Source organism: Penicillium subrubescens (genome assembly GCF_028828155.1).
Source record: "Penicillium subrubescens strain IBT 31985 chromosome Unknown utg000005l_segment0_segment0, whole genome shotgun sequence".
Classification (NCBI taxonomy): Eukaryota; Fungi; Ascomycota; class Eurotiomycetes; order Eurotiales; family Aspergillaceae; genus Penicillium; species Penicillium subrubescens.
In genome coordinates, this window is record NW_026643155.1 from 2,854,602 (window position 1) to 2,879,356 (window position 24,755).

Consider the following 24,755-nt stretch of genomic DNA (forward strand, 5'->3'; position numbering starts at 1 on the left):
GGACGCCACTGCCGTGGTATGCGTATATTTGTTCTAATGTCCGGGGAATTCATATTATGTTATATATGTTCTGCAGGAAAAGAGATCGTTTGTATCTAGTCAATAAGAATAAGATCGAATGATGTCTTTGTGGTACTAGGTTTGCGTGGAGAAGTACCTGGTTGCAATGCGGATGTGGTGAAGGGTACTTGAGTATCGACTGTGAATAGCTTCAAATCTGCCGGATCTAATAGGGCGGTCAGTAGGAATTTAGCCATTATGAAGGAAAGAAACTCCCAGGCAGGCACCGGTATCTGGCGCAGAAGTAAACAAGCAAGGCCTTCTTCTCTTTTCACTCTACCATCTCCACTACCATCATTTCCCATCATCAAGCCTCCCATCCAAAATCATCAAAAACCTCATCCATATCACTGTAAGTCACTTCTCGAGTCCTTCTCCATCCCTCCTTCCCCTCATATATCACTTTCCTCCAGTCGCCTCAGGCGGGTCCGATAACATAATCGACGCCAAACGACAAACGAACCTCACCACCCCCAGCCCAGCCCAGCCCATCAGACCAGACATCCATGAAGACCAGCCATGAAGACAAGCTAACATACCCCTCTTATAAGCAGACCATCATCAAGCACACTCACAATGTGCTTCTTCGTCGGCTACTTCTACGACGAATGCCGCCACGTGCGGTTCGCACTCCACCTCTTCTGCGACGCGCTGTTCGCCCAACTACAGCGCATCAACGACGCCGAACAGCGCGAGCTGTTCTGGCTGCCGTTCGACCCCGACCTCCCGGACTGCGAGCCATACTGCCTCTTCAACGAGGATGGCTTCCCGTTTTCCTCCGACGAGCCCGGCACGGGCAATGCCCTCTGGTGGGTTTTCAACCTGTCCGAGGCGTGCCCGGAGTGTGAGAGGATTCGGGAGATGTGGGGTCTGTGAGATGTTCCTGCTGTTGTTGTGTTCTTCTTGGGGGAAGATGTGAGGCGTTTGGGGGTGTTGCGATTTTTTCGATTTTTTTCCGTTTTTTTCGATTTCTTGTGTTTGGTTCTTTTTCCCTGTGTTCTCGCGTGGCGTTTCTGGGGGTTCTGGGGTGGCTGTCTGGTTCTTTTTCCTCTGCGGGTGTTTCTGTTTCTGTTTGTTTTTTTGGTTTGGCTTTTTCTAGCATGCTTTAGCATGCTTGGTAGTGAGCAACCGTTGGCCATTTGGCCCATTTCGTCTTCTGATGCCTTTTAGTCTTGGAGCATGTATATAAGTCTAGACTTAGGCTTGGGCTTTGGTGGCATATCTCGGTTTTTGGGCATACTTTGGTCGTTAGATACACTCTGGTATTCTGATGCATTTTGGTCAGTTAGAACATTTTGGCTGTTTGGCATACTTTGGTCGTATTGGAGTCTTTGGTCATGTAGCGAGATCTGGTTTTTTTTGATGTACTTTGGTCTTTTGTGGCACTTTAGTTGTTTAGCAAGCCTGAGTTTGTTGACAGACTTTAGTTATTGGGTAGACTTTGGTCGTGTAGCAGGATTTGGTTTTTTGATGTACTTTGGTCTTTTCTCGCACTTTGGTCGTTTGGAACAATTCGGTCTTTCGGTAGGCTTTAGGTTTTAGCACAGCAGTAGATCATCAAGGGAATATCGTTCGTAGTTCATAGGTATGGTATCGATTGCTTTCAAAGACTATCTGGATGGTATACCGATGCTATAATCTTTAACAAGTCCAATGAATATAATATGAGTAGATGAAGTTAATGCGAGACCACGCCAAATCAGCCGTTACACCAGAATGATACAAAATCGAGAATAAAACGAAACGAAAACCCCCGAAATTCGGCACAAAGAAACATACATGCTATGCTTGAGAGAGATCAATCGATTTAGTGGACTGCACCACAGCCACAATCATCGAGGGATCGTTTCTTGAAATCACCATGGTACGTGTCAAGACCCTCGGTCCGAACGGTTGAGCCGAGCGGATTGCCCATCCAGTTGTACTTGGCTTGTGTGGTGGACTCCTCGCCGGAGACGGTCCAGTAGGCGGCTGATTGGAGGCGCTTGGTGACGGCGTCGACGTCGAGGTCGAGGTAGTTGGCTAGGAAGGCACCGACGTCGGTGTTCTCATTGTTGCCAACCAAGGGCCAGGCATCCTTGCTGGATGATGCGTAGATGTTGACGTCGGCAGCTAAATGGAGAATGTTAGTGTGACTTCATAGTATATGGTATTTTTGGGAGGGAATAAACTGACCAGAGTGTCCGTGAGTGGACCAGCCAATCTGCGCACGGCGGCTGATCATGTCTGCGAAGAAGTACTGGGGAGACACGCCGGCCTCGGGGTGAAGCAAGGAATTGACCTCCTCATCGGTAGCATCGGTGATGCCAAGGTCCTTCTCCAGCAGGGTCTTGCGTATGTACGCCTTGTTCTTCGAGTCATCATCATGCTTGCCAGCTTCCGCGAGGTGACTGCTCAGCTTGGCAGCGACATACTCGCTGGAGTGTTCGGCATTGGCCAAGACACGGGGCAACCAGAGATACTCGGGGTAGCTAGTGTGAAGCTGGCGAGCAGCAGCCAGACCACCGGTCTCATGGTCAGACGTGCTAACAAGCACACCAGGCGTCTCATCCTTCTCAAGGAACTCAAGCACGGCAGCAAAAGCCTTGTCGAAGGCGATGACCTCGTGAACCTGCGCAGCAGGGTCATTGCCATGGCCAGCATGGTCAATACGAGAACCCTCGATCATGAGGAAAAAGCCTTGCTCACTATCCCGAGTGGCCTCGCTAAGCGTAGTCAAAGCAGTGCGAGCCATCTCCTCCAAAGAAGGATAAACATCATTCTGCGAGCGGCGATCGATTTCAAAAGGAATGTCCTTCTCGGCGAAAAGACCCATCAGAGGAAGCTTGGCTTCGGTACCACCGTTGAGAGCATCAAAAGCAGCGCGGTCCTGCAAGTAATGGAATCCATTTTGGGACGCAATTTCAACAATGTCTCGGTCATCGCCACGGCAGCTACCCTCTGTGGAATTGGGCAGGAAATGGCATCGTCCACCACCCAGAATCAAGTCAACAACCCGACCCAGCGGGTGCTCACCAGCTTCCTGCTCCGCAATGCTATCCTCGTATTGACGCAGATTGGCATGCGAGGCAAAGCACGCCGGAGTCGCATCCGTGATACGGGTCGTGACAACCAGGCCCGTGTGATAGCCCGCCAGCTTAGCGGCCTCAAGCACAGTACCGCAGGGAGAGTGATCGGGGAGCACTGAGATGGCTCCGTTGTAGCTCTTATGCGCGCAGGAGAATGCCGTTGCACCGGCCGCTGAGTCTGTCACCAGGCTGTTGCTAGACCGTGTCCGGGACTGGCCAATGTGGTGCTTGTCCAAGACCAAGATATCGTCGATAGGTAGACCCTCTGTCAACTGGCGGAAGCTTCTTGTCATCGATAGACTGGTAGGTCCCATGCCGTCGGATACCATGAAGATCAGATTGCGCTTGCCAGTCGGCTTGCCGCCAGGGCCCCAGACATCCTTCGAAGGAGCACGTCGGTTCTGAGCAGTTTCATGTTGGTAGACCACGGCCAGAACGATCACCAAGATTGTTGCGATAATAGCCCAGGCAAATGTCCCGACTTGTCCCCAGAAACCCCATCCCCGGCTTGGTTGGCGAGCCGTTCGCTCTCCAGTCAGGAGGGCATCTTCTTCTTCGGCGTTTCGGATGGAGGAGCGGTCGGAGGAAGGGCGGCGTGGAGCCAGTAAGGGCTCGTCTCCCGCCATGGCTGTATTGATGCGAATCGAGTCGAGTTGAGCTCAGTTAGGTACCTGAGCTTTCCCCGAGCGGTTGGTGGAGTCGGAACCGGAAGAGGGGACGGGGCTGGGCTGAGGTAAGATAAGATAGGGCCCTCACATGACCAGAACCAGGACCCTTAGAGATGTCCCAAAACAGTAATCGTACTTTTGAGTGAGATGATATTATTAGATGATAATGTACATAAAAAGAGCCTCAATTTTCCGATTCTTCACACATCTTCCTAGTTCCGCCGCTAGTAGCACAGCACTGCCACTTAAAACTATGACCGACCCTTCCACCCGATGGGAATCAAAGCTGCCGCAATCTCAGAGACTCCGCGCTCGGTGGCCAACAGGTTAAACTGCGCCGCCGCATTCCGCGTATCCTGAATCTCCACACGAATGCCCAGCGCATTGATATGACGCTTCGTCTCTGGTGAGAGAGGGTACATACCGCCACCCAGACCGAGAATGAGCATATCTATCCGAGACAACCATCAGCAAACTGACTCAACCCAAATTTGCCTCCCAAAACAAGTAGTTCAAGCGTAGCACAAGAGGGGACCATATGACCCGTTGCCCCATTCCACGAGGGCCCATGACCACGGCACAAAAAAGAAAGGCAAACAAGCAAAAAGAGGGGATGAAAGCAGAAACAAATTACGTACCAGGACGTGGCCACACCACACTCAGCAACCCCCAAGCCTGCTCATCCAGTTCAAACTGACCCTTGGCGTTAATCATAGACGCCTTGGCCGCGCGGTCATTCTCCGCACCCTCAAAAGCCTTCCAAGGCCGCCAGGAGAACGCTTCTCCACCGACGAGAAGCAGCGCATCGCCACCGGTAATTTTAACACCGCTGTTCAGATGGAACCCAGAGTCCAGGCAGGCGTCAATAGCCGTGCTAGGTACGGGGGTATTTCCCAGGACATCCAGCGCGCCAAAGTCCGTCTGAGTGTCTTCCTTGGACTCCGGGCCACGGTCATGGCTGGTAGGCTTGTGCGTGTGGGAGCGAGGGATCATGCGCGTAGGGCGGATTGGAGAACTGTAATTACGCTTTTGAGATGGCATGTCGATGGCTGTGAGGGCGCGCGGGAAGCTGGTGGCGCTGCGCAGAGGGCGGGAGGTCGGGGCAGTTAGGAGGGAGGAGCGCATGGCACGGAGGAGTTGGGGTGATGGTGAATGCATTGTAGAGGGAGATATTGACTTTGATCGGAAGAGTGGTGAGTTGAGGCGATTGAGGAGGCGATGGAAGCAGGATTCGAGTGAAGATGCAGATGTCGATGTCAATAATGTCCGATAAGCTTGCCGCGGTCTTGGCATGCCGAGCTACATCAAAGTACTCCCCAAAGTACGAATACCGGGCAACTAGATCAGGTATTATTTAGTTTATCTCAGCTTTGAGAGATACGGTATTTTCAGTCCGAAGGTTTCAAAAGCAAGTATATGCTCTTGCGACAATTATCGTGGCGACCGTTTCCGCCTTCCATGTGAGAGAACACAGACACTCCTTCAAACCATAATCACATAATGAACTAAACCAACTATGAAATGATGATAAATTACCGGTTTCGTACGTACGAGGTGATAATACAAATGCCATATTCCGGTATGAAAGGTATAATCGTCTGCAAGTAGATGCCCTGATGACTAGAAGTCTAGAGGTTCTATACAAACAGAGCAAAGTAGGCCACTGTTGACAAAATGGCAACTTCGGTTTTCCATCTCACAATTCCTTCACTGCAGAGGGCCTGACGCTTGCGCTAGTGTCCATTTAGACGCAAGTTGATAGGCATGGCTCAACAGTAAGATCTGGTCGTGATCTCCACCATCGCCTATCTCATCGGTCCATTGTGTTAGTTGCCTGCTAAGGTGGGTCATTGTTGAGTGATATGATGCCAATCCCGCAGCGGCCTCCTGTTTAGTGGTGCTTGGTGGTAAGATGGCCTGAGGGCGACATAGCATGCACTGATACGGCTATTTGACCATGGTGAGCCAATTCAATTGATCTAATATTGGTTGATTGAGAAAAAGATCAAAAGTATGTGTAAAATAGCCGGCATATTAAATATCTATTTGTGGCTTCCGGCTGCTGGAAGAGAGGAGCAGGGGAATGCTGCGACGCTCGGACCAAAATAGTCGGAGTTACTGCACATTCCAAAGGTTACATACAAAAATCAACGAATTGTAGAGCATAAGAACAACAAATAATGGTAGATTGTAAGTAGCTCCCTACTTTCGACGATAACATACAAAAACAAACGGAGTTGGATCGGTTGCTAGCGGTAAGATAACCGCTGTTCAGTTCCACACCTTCCACTTTTCATACCCCAATTCCATTCACTCTTAAAGCTAACGGGATATATTGTCGCTATATGCTGTTAACGGCGGATTCTCGATGACATAAAAGAGCTAATAGCCCTAGCTGGAGTAGGCGGCTATAGCAGAGGTGAAGCCTTGGGCAATCTGAGTCTGGACTGACGTAGCCGAGGGAACTAGATCACTTGGTGTGGCGTCTATTAAAGCGCTGGTAAGGTCGATGAAGGACCCATTGAGATTCTGGAGGTCGTTCAAAACTAGAGCTTGTCCCCCGGAAAACCTTCCCAAGCAGCTGCTTGATTCGTAATAGCAGACAATGTACCCAAAAATATAGAGATTAGGTTACTGGCGGCCTGAAGAACAGAGGTTCCATCTGACTCGCTAAAGGAGCCGGCGTTGTGGATATCGCTAGTCGCATCATTTACAACAGTAACGAGAGCGTTGCAATCGTTATCAATTGCAAGTACTCCTGTTAAACCACTAGCGGGGAAACCTTTAACGTCGTTGTCAAGGGCTTGGACTTGCGGGCCGATTTTTTGCGTTATATCGTTCTCAACCGTAACAGCATCGCGGCGAAGGATAGGCGTGGCAGCAGCAGTTAATGCCAAAACGAAAAGTTTAGCAATAAACACCATGTTGTTTGTTTTGGTAAGAGTAACTAGAGTATAATAATATAGTTGTGAGAGCCTAGGGGCGAGCTCCTTGCGCTCTATATATAGTGCGGTAGGTCGAATAAAGCTAACACTAGGATATAAGGCAGATAATCGTAACACACAACGCGTAGCTAGGCTCATTCTGCATATGCAAAATTGCGTAATATATCACGCATTATGTATCACTATTTTCACTAGTGAGCTGCACCTTTTCTCTAGTGAGCTGCACCTTTTCTCAAATAAGGAGGGGGAATGTAAAATGGCATTCTCCACCAGATTCCGCGAGATACTAACCTAAGCTCAGAACTAGCACAACGCCCTACCGCATTAGTCAAGCCTCTACAGGCGGATACCGGGAGTATACGCTAGCGAAGCTAAATACCAGTAGTCTTAGACGATCCTACCTAAGGCTACTAGAATTTAGCTTCGCTAGGACAATAGGTAGGTCATTCTATCAACGTGCTGTACCCGTGCACTTAAGTCGGACAATCCCCCCAGGGGAGATAATTTAATAAGCGCGCTTCTGTGCCTAGTGAACAGAAACACGAATCTCGGCAATATACAGGTAGGGTCTCGGGCACTCTTAGTCGTCTAAAAGAGAATGAATCTCGTAAGCCCTGAGTGAAGTGTTAAGCGGACCCTTTAGTTCCTTCCTCGGTTTCTCGATTTTCGCCCTATCGTATTAGAGTTTTTCGGCTAGATCGATATACAGGACGATCACAGATCGCCCCACTCTTCCTCAGGCAACATCCACCTTTCCCAAGACAAATTCGCTACAGCCAGACCGCTACTTACGGTAGGACAAAATAATCAAAAGAGACTATTCCTATTGTAAATATTAAAACCTAGATAATCTTTCATCTATATCTAAGCTATAGGCTTAACTCGATATATAAGAATAGAACTAAACAAGATAGATCTATACAGGTCTTTTCACGATTGCAAATTGTTAGTAGCAAGGTTGCTTTAAGAAATATAGCGCATCCTCTGTAGTGCTACGGAGATTTCTAATATAAAGCAATTCCAATATTCCGAAAGTGATGGAGTTCGGCGGTGTATTAGCAGTAGGTGTGTGGGTCACCTGAAGAGTGACACCATATAACCTCGCTCCCTTGTTATACTGCTTTCCCACCCTGCGAGTATATTTCCCGTACTATATGTGCACAGTACTAAATAATAATTGACATGACTAAGCTATGAGTTTTTGAGATATACAGCATTTCCAATTTGGAAGAACAGGACGAAATACCTAGTATATATAGTATTGCGTTCGCCACCCTGGATTCCTCAACCACCTTCCTATACACTTTCATCACTGGTGGAAATATTTAGTTTTCATTTTCATTCAGGCAAATATGCTGGTATGTGTCCCTTTACTCGCGGTAAGCTGCCCACCCGTGGTTATTGCCGATGATTCGTGGTTATTTTGTGAAGTCTATTTGAATATTCTTGTCAAGAACCGGACCCAATTTGGCGAATAGGCCAGCCTGGGAAATCCACAAATTGGCAAGCGAGGTTATTACGCCCTCCTCGACCTCGTTGCAACCAGGGCTCGTGAGACATATGTAGGGACACCAGTGGGCCCGTGGGGGAAGGTGGGAGGCGTGATTATTTTCGGACCTGTAATTATATTGCTATCCAGCTTACGCATGTTTACACGGTTTGCGTTATTACCATCAAAACAGAGAACAAATACATACGTGCGCACTTATCCATATTGGGATTAGCGTATCATGTGATTAGGGTTTGAAAGAGTATCTCTGTTTCCCGACATGGAAGGCAATAACGGTCGCCACTGTACATTCAAAGAACACATAAGATCCTCGACAGTTTAAGCAACTCTACGAAAACACTCTAAGCTCATCTACCAATACACAATGCTCAATTGAAAGTCCTTTTATATTAAGTATAATCCGTCTCGGCGGCCCTAGTGATTAATCTAGTTTTTTATTTCCGGCAAAACCCAAACCGCGACCAATTGCACCTCGGGTTCGATATGAAACAAGGACAAGGCAAAATGACTGAAATCATGCGCATCGAATCATGAATTCCCAAACGCCTGTGAACGCAATGAAAAGAATGCGACAGAGAACAACAGGAAAGAAAAGAAAAGAAAGCAGACCCTGGACCAGTAAGAAGTAAAAGAAAGCAGAAGAAGGACCCGAAAAGATGGAAAGAGAGAGGGAGGACAAGAGGAAAAAAAAAAAAGAAGAACGCAAAGGCAAAAAACCCACATCTCATGGCGTCCCTGCTTGTTCTCCGGTCACATTACTCCCTCCCCATTTGCTTTTGGCGTCGGTGTTGAAGAAGAAAAGAAAAAGATATGAGATGAGAGCTTATGCACACGTCGAGAGATGAAAAATTGGGTTGAGAATCATGCTTGCTGGCGGGAATTAGAGCTGCCTGTACAGGGCGGGTTTAGTGAGCGGGATGATGGCTGCCCTTGCGGTCCTCGTCGGATTGACTGGAGCTGTCATCGCTGTGCGTGGCATTGCGGATACGCTCGGCGCGGTCTTGCAAAACTTGAGCTTCGGCAGCTGCCTTCTGGGCTCGGATCTGCTTGCGCCACATGCTGGCATAGCGGCCTCTCAGAGCCAATAGTTCCTCGTGAGTGCCACTCTCGGCCACCTGACCGTCTGCCAGGACCAGAATACGGTCAGCAGTGGTGATGGTGCTGAGACGATGAGCAATCACGAGCATAGTACGGCCGTGCGAGAGAGTCGAGAGAGCCCGCTGAATGTGCTCTTCCGTGTCAGTATCCAGAGCAGCGGTAGCTTCGTCCAGAAGTATGATTCGAGGGTTCTTCAGGATGGTGCGTGCAATTGCAACACGCTGTTTCTCGCCACCACTCAAACGTAAGCCACGCTCACCAACCTTCGTATTGTAACCATCGGGGAAAGCCAGAATCTTGTCGTGAATGCTGGCGGCCCGGCAGGCCTCGTAGACGTCTTCGTCGGTAGCTGTTTGGTTGGCGTACTTCAGGTTGTACATCAAGGTCTCGTTGAAGAGGACCGTATCCTGAGGAACCACACCAATATGCCTTCGAAGAGAGTCAATTGTGAGGTCTTGAACATCATGGCCATCAACGCTAAGGCATCCCTTCTCAGCATTGTAGAATCGGAAGAGCAGTCGGAATACGGTCGATTTGCCACCGCCGGACTCGCCAACCAAGGCAGTCGTGGTGCCGGGTTCACAGCGGAATGTTAGCCCATTCAAAGCTGGTTTCCGCTTATCATACGAGAAATCCACGCCGGAGAACTTGATGTCACCATTGCATATTGCCAAAGGTTTGGCGTAAGGGCTGTCAACCACCGTAGGCTGCTCCCGGAACAATTCGAGCATACGCTCGGCATTGATCAGGGCAGATTGAATAGAACGGTAGAATGTGCCGAAGAAGTTCAATGGACCCTGGAGCTGGGCCATATAAGTCAACAGAGTAACAAACTGACCGACTCGGCGCTGGCCGGTGGAAACTTGGTATGCGGCGATGAAGCAGGTGAGTAGCAGGCCCATCATAAATACTGTATTCTGGCAGGTGTTGAGAAGCGTCAAGGAGAAGAGAACATGGTACTCGGCCTTCTGGAACTCGCCCACGGCGTCGCGGTAGCGTTGGAACTCGTATTGCTCGGCGTTGAAGTACTTGACTGTCTCATAAGAGACCATCGAGTCGTTCCTAAAAGTTACTGGTTAATCATTGCTCACAGTTTTCGGTGGGGATTTTAATTGAGTCCACTTACTTCACGGCATCTTCCTGGCGCGATGCGTTGACCATCTGTCTTCTAATCTCCGCCCTCCACTGAGCCATACGAATAGTAACGTAAAGATAGCCGAAAGTCGAGATACCCACAACAAGTGCGTAGTAGGCATCAAACTCAACAAGGAAGTACCCGAATGCAATGACCAAGTCTATCAACATTGGCACCACCTGGAAGGTCACCTGCTCGAGGAAGGTGTTGATCGAGCTGCCCTTGCTCAGAGCAGAGAGCACTTCACCAGTCTTTTTCCCGAGATGGAAATCCAAGCTGAGACCATGCACATGCTCAAAGGCAGCATTGGAAAGCTCCATGTAAGAATACTGACTGACAGGGATCCACAGGCTGGATCGCATGGAGCTCAGCAGACCCTGCCCGCCCTGCAGCCACCGGAGGATCACATACATCATGATTTCAAGCCAGGGGACGCGGAAATCCTTTCCTTCCTCGTTGGCCAATTTGGTGATAATATCTCCGACTTTGTTGGGCACCATGACATTCACAATTCGCTGGAGAACGAGCAGAATGAAGCAAAGGACTACGATAATTTGCAGACGGCGGGACTTGGACGGCCACAGGTATGGGAAAAAGAGCGAGTAGCCGCTGAGATACTCCCACCAGCTTGTAGCAGGCATGGTCGTCGGGCGAACCCAAGGATCTGGCTGCGGCTTGGCCGTCTCAGCACCCGCAGTACCATTGGTAGCACCGTAGGCATGGCCGTTTCCATTGCCGTTCTCTGCAGCTGCGGGATCCAGGAGTCCAGTGGACTCGGTGATGCCACCATTTGCATGATGTCCCTTCTTCTCCTGACTCTTCCACGTGATTGACTTGCTGGCGTACAAAACAACGAGAGCCAACAAAATCAGCACTCGGAGACTGTTCGAGGCCACTTCAAAGTATTCCCAAGGAGTAATAGTTTGGCGAAGTTTGCCGCCTTCGGGATCGCCGACGACAGGCTCATTGTGAGGAGAGGTGTAAAGCGAGAGACTGGTGCTAAGAATAACAAGTTCGAGAGGAATGGCAGCAAGCCAACACACGAATTGAGCCGCTGTCGGGGATGGGCTTGTGTCGAGCAGTGTCATCAACAAGACGGCGTAGAAGAAGAAGGAGCCGACAATATAGATCTATAAGAGATCCGCTGGTTAGCTTGTTTTTACTTTGAGTCTTGTAATAGCCATTACTTGGCGGGTCAAACATCACGGTTTGTCTAGGAATACATACAACTGAAGACTGACCTCGCCACCAATTCTCAGATCGGGCCAGCAGGACATGGAGAATGTAGATTGTTGCATCAGCCAGGTATGTGACGAGCACGGCTACCGAGAACCAATTGAAAAAGCGTTTGACGGTAGGAGAAAACTCCTTGGGCTTCCGGGCGGGAGCTGCACTACGGCATCGCTTGGGAAGTGGTCGTCCACCCGGGCCCATGCGAACAGTTTCATTGTTGCTGGCCTTGCTTGCAGTGACCATCGTGTTGACTACGAAGGCCACAGCAAAGAGGAACAGCAGAAAGATTGGGTAACATGTGCGCAGGTACTCCAGCAGCTCGCGAGCTGCATGGGGATCCATGATGAACCGAATCCTCCCACGAATATCCGACCAGAGGAGAGAAATCAATCAATTTCCATGACACAGCGGTGTGTCCCCGACGATCCAAAAAAAAAGAAGGGAGGGAGGGAAAAGCGAGGGCGGAGGGGGGGGGGGAGGTTTGGAAAGGCGGAGGTTGTTGAGGGTTGAGAGATCGAGAGGAGAGAGACCAAGACCGAGACCGAACGAGAAGTTTGGAGAGCGGAAACGACAGTCGACGGGTGTGGCCAAAGATCGACGACCTCAGGAATGAATCGCGGCCGGACGCGGGGGAGGCGAAATCCAGTTGCTGTGTCCACGAGGATCGGAGCTTTAGTACAATTGCTCTAGGGGGAATGAAAGAGAAATATCGAAACTTTGACAAATCAACATTCAAAAAGGTAATTTGCTTTTTTCTTCTCTCTTTGCCCTCTTTTTGAGAAGTGCTTGGGGATCGAGAGGCAATCGGGAATTCGAACTGGGAGGCAAACCCAACACAGCGGAGAAGGTTTTTGGGTTCATTTCACAGCCCCCGACTGACCTCCCCGTGGCAAAATCATGCGCCTAAATAAAAACACACACACAATCAGGATAGGGCATGACCTACGAGCAGGATTCGGGTACTCCGAAGGATTTCAGCTGCCTCGGGAACTGGCAATGGATGAATAGAACGGACGAAGCAGGAAGTGCTGGATTGCAGGGAAGTGATAGTGAATGGAATGACGGTGTAGTGGATGCAGAGTGCTGCAGCTAAACGGGATCCACACTACTCGGAGCTTGCGAGAACCATTCGGATGCTCACCAAGAGTAGTCGATCACTAGTGTGCAGGTTTGAGTCGACTAGGTATGAGACCAAAGTCAGGACCAGAGCCTCTTATATCGAAACTCCGTTTCTCCCTTGGTCAGAGAGAAAATTTGCTAAGATGAAGATGGGACCGGGAGATATCTAAATATGCCGATATGATTGGGATGTTTGCCCGGTGCAGAAGAAGCAGAAGTCCCGGAATAAACAATGGTTCGTGCCCGACCAGGGGGGTCGGTTGTGTAGATTGTAAGGGGGCCAAAGCAGCAGGGGTCAGGCCTAGACGAGAGTTTTAGAAATAAATTGCATCAATGATTCTGACCTCCCTGGACTTCTAGTTATATACTGTAGACACAGATGGGATATACATATGGGCATACTTCGTTAGGCTGGTCCCACCCAGCGAGCATACTTTAGCCAAGGTGATCAGACTGACTTACAGATCGAAAAAAAAAGTACCTTCTGTGGTCCAGAATCGAATGACAGGTATCATCAGCTATGAGGCCATCATCTCTACAGCAAAGGAGTGGTTGCACTGGAGGGGGACTATACTCCACAATATATATAGAACGCTAACACTACAGACGAATAAGATCGAGGATGAAAGATGGAATGATGTTATATTCTACTCTATAAATATAGTCGCATTGCTACTTGGGATATAATTGACAGAAGCTGATAGGACAGGTATCAGATATTGTATGTAAATCATTATAGCGCATCACCTATGATGATTGTCATTGTCAGCCGCCCGGGCGGTTCAAGACAAAAGTGAATGACAACTACCACAACACAATCAAGCAATAAGAGTTTACCGAGTGACAAGAATGGTATTTGTATAGGCTATTCTATACATTATGTTATATATCGACAGCGTACCGACTGAGAATTTTTCTTTGCTCTAATATTCCCAAGGCAAACCCTCTGACGATCACCTGGGCAGATGGTTCTTTTGTGCCCGGACCCTTCTCAGCTAATGATCTAGATTCCCATCGATTGCTTTAGATTGCCCTAAGACGCTAAAGACGTCAAGGATGTGCGACCATCCCCCTCCCTCTTTTTAGCGACCACCGTGGAGCTGCGATTAGATAACCTGATTAGTTGCACCTGCCCCCGAGCTACTCTTTTAGCTTCCACGCTTGTGAGCTCCAGGGAACGACTCAGCGCGATCGCTTTGACCGGTTCAAAACTTGAGTTTCGAGGAGTCGAGGCCTTTTTCCAGCTTTCATGTTCTGGTCCCTCCCCCCCCACGCCGTTCCAGACTTTCACAACTTCTAGGTCAGTTTCTAGTTCTCTATTTGGTAGTCAACTGAGCTGTAGGCAGCGTCAGAATAATTCGATTGGACTCCCGTCTTTCCGGCCAGAGGTGTGAGACATGGCTTCTTTTTTTGTTTTCTCTTTGTGGAGGGGTGGGCCACTTTCGTCTTCTCCTTTATGCCTCACTATAAACCGGCCTGTGTCGCTTGCCTGCTCCTATCTCTCAGCGACCGGTGAGGATGGGAGGAGTTCCATTCGGAGAGCCAGGAAACCAATCTGCAGTGGACTGTACACTTTTGAAATCTGATCTCTCATGGTGTGTTGGCGTCTAGACCGCTCTTGACATGTGGACAAGTCGGGTTCTTTCAAGAGGTTCAAGATGGAGGAGACAGGTCTTCGGGACAAAGTACATAGTTGGGCGGTGGAAGGTGGGAGGAGGGAGCAGGTTATCTACCTTGCAGTAGTTACACCTTGCATACATCCGAGCCCCATAACCTTGGTTGACCGATCGGTATGCCTAGACTGCCACTCCTACATAGTCCCGCATCTACGGAGATGTATATCCTTGGAAGTGGAGGAGAGATAGGGACTTGAGATGGAAAGACGGGACAACATGGACTGGACTCGCTTATCAGTCGATACTATCTAGCAAACTTCGTTTTAGGTAAATGGTTTCAATCTGAATCATTATCACCATGTCTATATTTCCTATACTCTTATCTACTTTTGGTCTACTGCTTAATATCTTCATACGACTACATGGCTAGACTCTGTATACTTCGTATACAGTGATCCAACGTGTGGCTGCCTCAGGAATCCAAACCTCCACATTCGGGAGCTCCAGCCCTTCACCGCTTGGACGACTGCCCAACCTTACCTCCGAACCTAAGAAGCACCTCACGAAAGTAACCCACCAGCCCCGGACACGCGCACTTTCCCCCACCACCTTTTACCATTCGGTCAACTGATCGTGTGCTCGCAATGGAGTGAGAACCATGTCGGACCTCTCTGGGTCACGCTCTCCTATCCCTCCTCCCCCGCCACCGCCCACCAAGTACTCGCATCGGGCAGCCAACGCGTTCGCCCGTTTCGCCCAGCCTTTCTTCTCTGGTTCAAGACCCCCCAGTCCGCAAAGTAGCCGGGCTGATGGTCCCCGGCCGATCAGGTCCAAATCACTGTACGTACTGCATATCCCCTCACACCGCTTCACTTCAACATAGTCAAAAGACTTCTCGAAGCTACAAAAAAAAGGAAAAGGAAAACATGGCCATTTGGAATTATATTCTACTTGGTCACGACTCCCAATTCTGCCCTACACCTTAACTCTCCACCCCACACCTTGCCCATTACCCCAGATCGGTCATTCATCCCAGATCGGGCCCCAAATAATGGCACACCTCCCTCTAACGTCACCAGGCCTGGTGAACCGCAGACCGTCACCCATCGGACCGGCATCCCTATCACCGCTCTAGATATCTCGCCGCAGAGAACGCACGCGGTCATCGGAGGCAAGGAGATCCTCAAAACCATCCGAGTCTCACCAGATCATTCCTCGGAGGAATTCAATATTCGCAATGCGGTCATCAGCTATGCGTCCACTCATCATGAGTCCGGCGCATCGATGCCACACAAGGACCAGTTGAACGTGAGGGATGTCAAGTGGTCACATGGCAATTATGACCGGATAATCGCAACGGCGGTCGCCAATGGTCGGATTGTCGTCTACGACCTGCAGCGGCCCGGCCTCCAATTATGTCGCTTCCAGGGCCACAACCGCCAGGTTCACAGACTGGCTTTCAACCCCCATCTCGCATCATGGTTGTTGTCCGGCAGTCAAGATGGTTCGATACGAATGTGGGATCTGCGTTTGGCTTCTGCGAATCGGAGCCCTTCCACGTGCAGCCCCAAGCATGTATACCAGGGCAACAGCGATGCGATCCGAGACGTCCGGTGGTCTCCCACCGACGGGGTCGTGTTTGCGACCGCCTCGGACAGCGGCGCCATTCAGATGTGGGATGCGCGCAAGACCACCGCCCCCTTGTTACGTCTTGCGGCTCATGAGCGGCCTTGTTTCGCAGTCGACTGGCACCCGGACGGGAAACACATTGTAAGCGGAGGCACGGACCGGCTAGTCAAGGTCTGGGACTTTTCGCCTTCTGCAGACCGACGACAGAAACCTGCGTTCCAGTTCCGAACCCCCCAGTCTATTACCAATGTTCGATGGCGGCCACCGTCATGGGTGGGTGACTCCCCCAGTTCGGGTTTGTGGCAGTCGTCCCAGGTCGTGACCACCTATGACAAGGAGGATCCTCGGATTCACCTCTGGGACCTTCGACGGCCTCATGTCCCCTTCCGTGAGTTTGATCGGTACGATGTGCCGGCATCCGATCTGCTCTGGCATTCCAAGGATTTGCTGTGGACGGTTGGCGAGGCCGGGGCTTTCACGCAGACCGACGTCCGCTATGCTCCAGCTGTGATTAACCGTCGGCCGATGTGCTCGGCCGCCTGGAGCCCTAATGGAGAATTCGTAGCATTCTCTCAGCCGCGACCTAGACGACGTGCTCTGGGGCCTCATGCATCCGAGTTCCTGCGCACCGACGAGGAAGAGAGTGTTAATGGCGAAAAGTCGCTTAGCCAAAGCCCAGCCGAGGATATCATCGATGAAGTGGTCCTAGCCTCATCGTTCCGGCCGCAACAGAATAAGTCTACAACCATTCGACCCTCAAAGTCTCTGGGCAGCACTCCGCCCGGTGCAATCGATATTATTCCTGTCTTACCCCTGGACGAGGCCCTTGCCAAGATCGCCCTCCCTGCTCCTAATCAGTTGGGAGCAATTGGGACTATACCCGGTGCCACCAACGATGCATCCGTATTTCGGTTCTTAGCCTGCCATTACTCACCATTGATGAATGAAAATTCTCAAACGCAAAACCATGCCCAAGTTTTGAATTCGTTATTGGACTCGTTCGACCAGAATGCCGAAAGTGCAGATAATTTGTCCTTGGCCAAGTTGGCACAGACCTGGCGGATCGTGAAATTCGCTATTCTCCAAGAACTGCAACGAAGGTCGAGGGAGCATCTATCGGGCAAAGATGGGGTGAAAGGCAAGACATCCAAGGATGGCCTGTTGGCCGATAAATCGCGCGCAGCGGATGAGAGTCGCCCGGGCAAGATGAAAAGCCGGCTGTTCAAAGGAGTCATGGAGGCCGAGGGTCCAAAAGGTCTTCTCCATGAAGCCGAAAGCACGTCGAATATGACCACGCCACTTGCGCAGCCAATCCCTGATTCCCCGCAGCAGTCCTGGGGAAGTAGCACGGACTCGCAGATCCCCTCAGTTAATGAGAATGCGATTGACCTTGATCCCCTTCCGCCCTCGGTTTTGAGTCCACAGAATGGCTGGAGTATGTCCGATACCGATGTTCGTTCCATTCACCATCCCCTGCGCTTGACCCAGGAGCAATCGGTATCGAGCAATGAGACCCATCTTTCCACGGCTGTTCTACCCCAACGTCTGCGGGATCCATTGCAGCCTGATCTTGACGATGAGCAAAGGTCAGCACCGCGAGCAATTGCGGGCCGATCTGACTGGCGCACTCGGAGTCACCCCGACTTCCCTCCAGAGGCAGCTGAGGATGATTACGACCAGAAGCTGGAAGAAAAGCGGGCTGCCATTAGCAATTACAAGCAGAACCCAAGAAAGGTGTTGACATTGGAGTCTCCGATGGAGTCTAATCGTCCCCCCATTGACCGCTTCAATCGGCACGACTCTAGCGAAAGCTTTCCCATGTTCTCTGCCTCCACCGACAGTTCACACCCCTCTAAGTCAATCGCCGCTTCCTACTCATCAAATAGACGGGTTTCAGATGCTCTGATGTCGGATGGTGGCCAGGCTGGCTCATACCCTGCAGGGCGGCCTGCCATGGCCGCGCGGCGGGAATCTAATCTGGAACCATCACCAGAGGAACCCGAGGAAGATTTTGATCCTGAAGAGTCGATCCTTGAGTCTGATCAACACGTCCATCTCGAGCGACCCTCAACACCACCGCCATTGGTGACCGAATCAACTCCGCTTGAGCAGCCAGGCTCGGGAAATGGTTTGAACTCGTCTGCTAACGGGGTTGCCTGTCTTTCAGCCTACCCAGGGATAGCAGGCATTTATGAAGATCTATCTCAAGTTATGATTCCTCTGTTGCCAGATGCAGATGATCTCACACCATGGAGCATCGAGGCTCTCATGAAAGAGGCTGTTCGATACTACCACAGTACTAGCAGCTCTGTCGATATTCAGACAGCTGCACACCTGCTACGGAAACTGCATGTCCTATTTGAAGACTGCGAGGATATCCTCCCATACGAGGAGTGTGAACTAGTTTTCAAAGCCTACAACGAACATCTCATTAGACACTCGATGGACCTGGAAGCTGCAGAGCTCCGTCTATCTTGCGTTCCGACCTATCCCGGCGTCTACGATTACGCTCAAGCAGACACCTTCATCAATGTCTATTGCTACACATGCCAACGACCCTTTGAAAACCCTCGCCGCGACAACACCCGCTGCCACCGCTGCAACACACCCCAAGCACCCTGCTCGATATGCATGAGCCTTGACCCGCCCCCAGAATGGGTCTCTGCACACCGTGACACTCCCTCCAACCCGGGCCACACAAGTCCGGATCCAGAGGCCGAAACAGTATCCCACCTCTCAGACCAATCCGCCGCAACCGAGCCCGCCCCAACATCCGAGTTCGATGGCTTCACAGCACCCAGGCCTAAAGGCTCCTCGCTATGGAGCTGGTGCCAAAGCTGCGGCCACGGCGGCCATGTAGCCTGCATGACAACATGGCTGGGCGATCTGTCCATGAGCGAAGGCGGCTGTGCCACACCAGGCTGCACGCACGACTGTGGTCCCGGCCCGCGCCGCGAACTCAACCGGCAGATGCTCGTGGCGGAGACTAAGCGTCGCGATTCCGCGAGTCGTTCTGCGGGTGTGGGTGTCGTTAAGCACGATCCCTGGACTAAAGGCGAGAGTAAAGCCGTGCAGACGGTCCGCGGGATGCTTGGCGCTGCCGGCGTTGCGGCTGCGACGGGTCGTGGCGCGGCTGGTGCTGGACAGGGAGGTCAGGCATCTGGTGCGGTGTCGCCGAAGAAGGTCCGCCTTGTTACTCCTGTTGAGCAGAGTAGGCGGAAAGGTGCGGCTGGTCGGTCTGGTACTGCGCCAGAATAGACGTTTGATCGTCATCATTACATACCAGTAGCGGTTCGTTAAGGACGGTCCTCACTCAACCATGTACAATTTTTTCTAATTTCTAGTAGACGGCACTCGGTTTTTTTTGATACCCTAATACATGATTCACCAATGATGAATCCATCCACTCAATTTCATAACTCATGATAGTATGACTAGAGCACGTAATCCAACAAGTATGCAGTAGACGGGTAGATTCTCAAAACCTCCGTTTCTTCTTCGCGGGCGCTTTACTCTTCGCTTCTAATTGCCGCTTCAGCTCCTCCCGCTTACGATCAGCTCGTTGGGCCTCAGTCTCTTCCGGAGCTGGTACTGCACTGGGTGCTTTCGCTGGCAAAGAAGGCTCCAGAGATTCCCTTTTCGGTGAGACCCGGTCATGTTTGGGTGCTGGGGGCTTTTCACGGGTCTTTTGATTAGGCGAGGATGGCAGAGGCTCCTCCTGTTGGACCGAGGGAGTCTCTGGCAGAGGTGCTTGTTTGGTTTTTGCTTTGCCGCCTATCATGCCCAGTCTTGTGGGCTTTTTAGCTTTGGTAGCTGGTGCGGTAGATTGTGCATGGTCCTCGATTTGCACACGAGTCGGTTCTGGTGGTGGCAAGGGTGCACGCTCTGGCTCGGGCTCTGGGATTTTCTTCTTGCCTCCGATCATGCCGAGGCCCTTTTTAGGCTTATTTGGGATCTCTGTGGGCGGCGTGTCTTGTGCGACGGGTGCTGCGGAGGGTGGAGGCGTCGATGTACGTTTTCGTCGAGGTGGAGGTGAAAGTTCGGGCTCAGGTTCAGGTTCATGCTCGGATTCAGTGGCCGAGGCTTCGTTTGTGTGTACTGCCTTGGGCGATGGTGATGGAGTCTTCTTCCTGGCTTTTGGTTTAGACGGTGATATCACCGGTTGAGTTTCTTGTGGCTTCTGTCGAGGGACGACTTCTTGTTGCTGGAATTCAGTGAGATTGGGTACTCTTATGCTAGAGATGGAAGGGCATTGTTTTGGACAAACCTCAAACTCATCGACATCACTTTCTGACGCTGTCTCCTCACCTGGGTCCACATCACCTTTTGATTCAATAGGCTTAGTCCTGCTCTGAGAAAGCTTCTTGGGTTCCTCCTCTTGAAAAGAAACGGCCTCGGTGCGTCTTTGGAGACCGCTCCACCATTTCTCTTGTGACGGGTGGAGCTTGTCAAGATCAAGACCGTTGCCAGATCCCGCAAGCTCATGGATCAGATTCGAAACTATTGCGGAGCTGGATGAGATGCTTTCAGATTCGGCAAGCCAGCTCTGCTCATCAAACGGTGCGACACCTTTGATGAATTTGGCGGCCTCGGATCTCGAGCTGCCTTTCCGAGCTGTACGTAGACCAGCTACACCAGGAAACACAGTTCCAAGGTCTGCCCCCAGGGCTTCAAATCTGTCGAATAGCTTGCTAAGCACCCAGTCCTTTTGCTTGAGCTGATCTAACAGGTTTCGCTGACGGGACTCCAAGGATGCCTCGCCTCGTAATAGTGGCAGAATCAGATGGCTGGTCGTGGAGAAAGCAGGCTCCCTTGAAAGCAGTATAGACCATTTAAGCGGCCTCAAGGGAGCGGGCAATTCCGTGCTTGTGTTGAGTTGAAGAGAATCTGATGATGCACCACTGTTTAGTGTTGTATTAGAGCCCCCATCACCACGGAGAGCTTCTCCGATCTTGGTGAGTAAAAGGTCAAGCTGGTCCAAATCTTCGCTGGGATCAATCGTCGTGGCGCTATCATCCGCTCGTTTTAAAATCTCTTTACGAGATAATCGTTCAGACCAGATCGTGGTGAGGTCTGTCAGGTACAGCTCGTAACCTTGACGGGTCCAAGTGTACTGACACAGCAGCGGGGGCAGATTTTCTTGCGACAGACACAGTCTGCGCCATTCTGAAGACATGGTTGAGAGATTTGTTCTCTTTTGTTGGAGCTGACTTCAGTATTACTTCGTGTTGTTATGGGGAGGAGCTCGTGCGGATGCGGAGAGCTGCCTGGTTGAATACTGAGGGAAAGTTAGCCGCACGTTTGACATTCCGCCGTTCCTCCGAATCACTTTTCCTCCACGCGACATCAACCCAACCACCGCCGTATTCCACACGCCAATACTGCCTACCGTGGGGTCCTCTCTCTTTAAAAAGATCGCTATCTGAGCAAAGATAGAATGTCCTCACGGATTCCGGACCTCTCAGGTCCACGGCGCAGCCGATCGCGATCCCCGTCGTCCTGGCGTCAACCCCAGAATCGCCCCCGCAATGAACGAGACTATCGCGACCGACAAGATTCAAATCGGAAATGGGATAATGGAAACTCTCGCGGCGCAGGTCCATCCAGGGATATGCGCGATCAAGTTCGCCTCAACCAGCTTCAAGAGGACGAGCAAGCGCGTGAGTGGGTTGCGCAGGAGGATATCTTTGTTCTCAAGCAGGCCAAGAAAAAGGCAGAGATTCGAGTCAAGGAGGGACGTGCAAAGCCCATCGACTGGCTGACGGTCACACTGCGTGTCATCGACCCGACACGAGACCCTTTGGACGACGAGATTGCGGATTCCGAGCTCGATGTGGTGGACCCCGATGGTATTTTTGAGGGACTGTCGCAGTCACAGTTGGAGGATTTGGAGCATGATATTGAAACCTTCCTGAAGCTGGAGTCCAACCCACAGAATCGGGACTTTTGGCAGGTACGAGCTTCCCATTGCATGGAAATTTGGAAATCTAAATATTGCACATTACTGACAGGGATTCCATTCGTAAGACCATGAAGATTATCTGCCGTGATCGCCAGAAAACCACCGCACCTCAAGGGCGAGCTCTTAGCTCCGTGGCCGCCGATATCAACCGACTGCTCAGCCCGAAGACTTACGAACAACTTCAGACGCTAGAGGTTCAAGTCAAGAGAAAATTGAATTCCAACGAACCTATCGATACAGACTACTGGGAAGAGCTTCTACGCAGCTTGACGGTGTGGAAGGCTCGGGCAAGACTGAGAAATCTATATCAAGATGTGATCGGCGAACGTGTTCGCGATCTAAGAAAACAACAGAAGGCGGAGGCGGACTCTATTCGTGAGAAGCTTGCTCCTCTCGCGCCAGTTGTGACTGGAGGCGACCAGCTCCAAGCATCTGTGGATTCCGCCGAACTCAAGGGCTTGGATCCCGATCCATTGTTGCATGTGCGTCAGGAAGACAAGGGACTGGAGATTATGGACGAGACCGCATTTCTTCGTCAAGTGGTGAGTTTCATCCCATGGCAGATCTGACGGAAATCCTAGGACTAACCCAGTATATAGGCTCGAGAACGTCAAAAGATCCTTCGCATGGGATACGTCCCCCTCCGACAACGAGGTGCCGAAAGGTCAACTGCTGTCGCTACTAGCACAGTGTCTACCAGCACGGCTACGTCAGGGGCGCCTGGTCGCTTCTCTGCGATCCCTAATGATGATTTCTCACAGGCTACCAAGGCCCTGTACGAAAGGGAATTGGCCAAGGGCATCAGTGAGAACGAAGAGATCTTTACGAGCGAAGAGGCTGTGACTACTGCCTCACAGTCCCAATGGGCTGGTAAGCACCGTCCCCGAAAGCCACGGTACTTCAACCGCGTTCAAATGGGCTACGAGTGGAACAAGTACAATCAGACCCATTACGACCATGACAACCCGCCCCCGAAGGTTGTGCAGGGTTACAAGTTCAACATATTCTACCCCGACCTCATTGATAAAACCAAGGCCCCCACGTACCGCATTGAGCGTGAGGATGGTCGGAAGCGAGGGCAATCCTTTGCAGAGGCTGGAGAAGAGGACACTTGCTTGATCCGATTTGTGGCTGGAGCCCCTTATGAAGATATCGCCTTTCGCATTGTCGATAAGGAATGGGACTATAGTGCGAAGCGCGAACGAGGGTTCAAGAGTACATTTGACAAGGTGAGTGTTCTGTCTCCCAATACTCCAGGCTCGAAAGTGTCATTTCTGACCTCTTTTTCTCTTTGTCATACAGGGCATTCTTCAACTCCATTTCCAGTTCAAGAGGGTAAGTGGCTTCGATTCCTAAGACATCTCGGAGGCTTGAAGAATTTCCATCCGCAAGAATATCACTAACATTGTCTTAGATCTATTACCGGAAGTAACACGGGAACAGTCATGGCCACATGGTCATTATATCGGGAAGAGGGCAAGTGGATACTGGGTTGTTGTGGTGTATGCAAGATGAAGATTCGGGGCGTATTTTCCAGAGCGCTGACTCCCTATGAATCCAGCTCCCCAACGACTGATTGGGCTGGAAACAATTTCCTTCCTCCTTTTTCCCTTCAAACATTCCATAAGCTTGCGATCTCTCCGCACTGTCCACATGTGGATCCCTATATCAAATGCTTAATGCGACCACCTATTGACCTTCCGAAGCTCCCGTTGTTTCTGCAACCTTGAAAATCTCTTTGATGTTCTCCCCCGAGGAGGGAAAGGGGAGTACCCAGCAACCCCCCGCTCACAACCAGTACTTCGCCTCTCCGTCCCTCATGTGTGCCCCCTAGTGACGAGGATCAGCACTGTTTCTGCTTTGCGGAACGGCGGACGTTGAAAACTGTTCTGGTGACACCTTACTGGCCTGCAGCGTGCATGTCAATTCATGACATCCGGGTGGCTAGAAGCAGGCCAACCAGAAACACCCGCATTCCTGGACAAGACAGCAATTCCAGCGAAAAGGGTGCTTTTGTGCTGCTATCTTGGTTTTTTTTTCACTTCAATTTCTTGAACAGGCCTTTTCCAGAACGAGCCTCTGGTCTCGGTCTCAACTTCCAGAAAACCCGCGCCCGGGCCTCAAGACTGGGGCCGATGAATGGCGATAGCTTCTGCAAGTGCCCGCCACCAGCAGACCATCCCCCCCCCCCTCTTCTCTGCTCGACGCCGTCGGCCCCTTAAGCCCATTTGATGTCCCTCAAGCCTATCTACTACCCATTCAAGGCCTACCTGTACGCCTGCTGTAGCACTTGGTTGACCCGCCTTGACCGTCTATGAGATCATTGGCCAACGTCTGTACTATGGAATTGCTGTTCCACAGCTGGGGGCATGTGGAAGAAGATATTCTCGTAATGCAAAAGACTGCAGTATGCAGTAGATTGAGGCTAGCTATCTGTAGCATTCTACTATTGTCCTCTTTCTTTCTCTCGTTCCCACTTCTTTTTTTTTTTCTTCTCTGCCCTCTTCAATCACTGGTCCCTCTTTCCTATTACTGCCTTGGTACTTCTTAAATCCTCCTAAAAAATCTACAGAGAAAAAAATTCCCTAGTCCTTGGCTTCAACGGTCTCTTGTTTGCTCTGCATGACAATCTGGCTATGTGCATCGAAAAGAGGCATGTGCCAAATGTGCTGGCCAAAAAATAATTCTACAGCTCCAATTTACTTGTCGTGT

At 50.8% G+C, this 24,755-nt stretch overlaps 8 protein-coding genes across 8 annotated transcripts; 3 read left to right on the forward strand and 5 right to left on the reverse strand.

Annotated features, from left to right (window-relative positions):
- Positions 1-636: 636 nt before the first annotated feature.
- Positions 637-936, forward strand: N7473_007548 (uncharacterized protein; the record flags this gene model as incomplete). Its single annotated transcript, XM_057153488.1, has 1 exon — positions 637-936. One exon carries the CDS (start codon positions 637-639, stop codon positions 934-936), a length of 300 nt encoding a protein of 99 aa, XP_057007826.1.
- A 931-nt stretch (positions 937-1,867) lies between these two features.
- On the reverse strand, positions 1,868-3,754 carry N7473_007549 (alkaline phosphatase; the record flags this gene model as incomplete). Its single annotated transcript, XM_057153489.1, has 2 exons — positions 1,868-2,172; positions 2,236-3,754. 2 exons carry the CDS (start codon positions 3,752-3,754, stop codon positions 1,868-1,870), a joined length of 1,824 nt encoding a protein of 607 aa, XP_057007827.1.
- Positions 3,755-4,047: 293 nt separating this feature from the next.
- N7473_007550 (Mth938-like domain-containing protein) lies at positions 4,048-4,954 on the reverse strand (the record flags this gene model as incomplete). The annotated part of the gene is made up of 2 exons (XM_057153490.1): positions 4,048-4,247; positions 4,435-4,954. The coding sequence occupies 2 exons, from the start codon at positions 4,952-4,954 to the stop codon at positions 4,048-4,050; spliced, it is 720 nt and encodes a 239-aa protein (XP_057007828.1).
- A 1,388-nt stretch (positions 4,955-6,342) lies between these two features.
- On the reverse strand, positions 6,343-6,720 carry N7473_007551 (cell wall mannoprotein 1 family protein; the record flags this gene model as incomplete). The annotated part of the gene is made up of 1 exon (XM_057153491.1): positions 6,343-6,720. The coding sequence occupies one exon, from the start codon at positions 6,718-6,720 to the stop codon at positions 6,343-6,345; it is 378 nt and encodes a 125-aa protein (XP_057007829.1).
- A 2,436-nt stretch (positions 6,721-9,156) lies between these two features.
- On the reverse strand, positions 9,157-12,059 carry hmt1 (putative vacuolar ABC heavy metal transporter (Hmt1); the record flags this gene model as incomplete). Its single annotated transcript, XM_057153492.1, has 3 exons — positions 9,157-10,411; positions 10,476-11,614; positions 11,712-12,059. 3 exons carry the CDS (start codon positions 12,057-12,059, stop codon positions 9,157-9,159), a joined length of 2,742 nt encoding a protein of 913 aa, XP_057007830.1.
- Positions 12,060-15,110: 3,051 nt separating this feature from the next.
- Positions 15,111-19,339, forward strand: N7473_007553 (WD repeat protein; the record flags this gene model as incomplete). The annotated part of the gene is made up of 2 exons (XM_057153493.1): positions 15,111-15,292; positions 15,532-19,339. 2 exons carry the CDS (start codon positions 15,111-15,113, stop codon positions 19,337-19,339), a joined length of 3,990 nt encoding a protein of 1,329 aa, XP_057007831.1.
- Positions 19,340-19,559: 220 nt separating this feature from the next.
- Positions 19,560-21,257, reverse strand: N7473_007554 (uncharacterized protein; the record flags this gene model as incomplete). The annotated part of the gene is made up of 2 exons (XM_057153494.1): positions 19,560-20,285; positions 20,349-21,257. 2 exons carry the CDS (start codon positions 21,255-21,257, stop codon positions 19,560-19,562), a joined length of 1,635 nt encoding a protein of 544 aa, XP_057007832.1.
- A 261-nt stretch (positions 21,258-21,518) lies between these two features.
- Positions 21,519-23,475, forward strand: N7473_007555 (splicing factor cactin; the record flags this gene model as incomplete). The annotated part of the gene is made up of 5 exons (XM_057153495.1): positions 21,519-22,034; positions 22,109-22,585; positions 22,643-23,272; positions 23,346-23,378; positions 23,458-23,475. The coding sequence occupies 5 exons, from the start codon at positions 21,519-21,521 to the stop codon at positions 23,473-23,475; spliced, it is 1,674 nt and encodes a 557-aa protein (XP_057007833.1).
- Between the last annotated feature and the right edge of the window lie 1,280 nt (positions 23,476-24,755).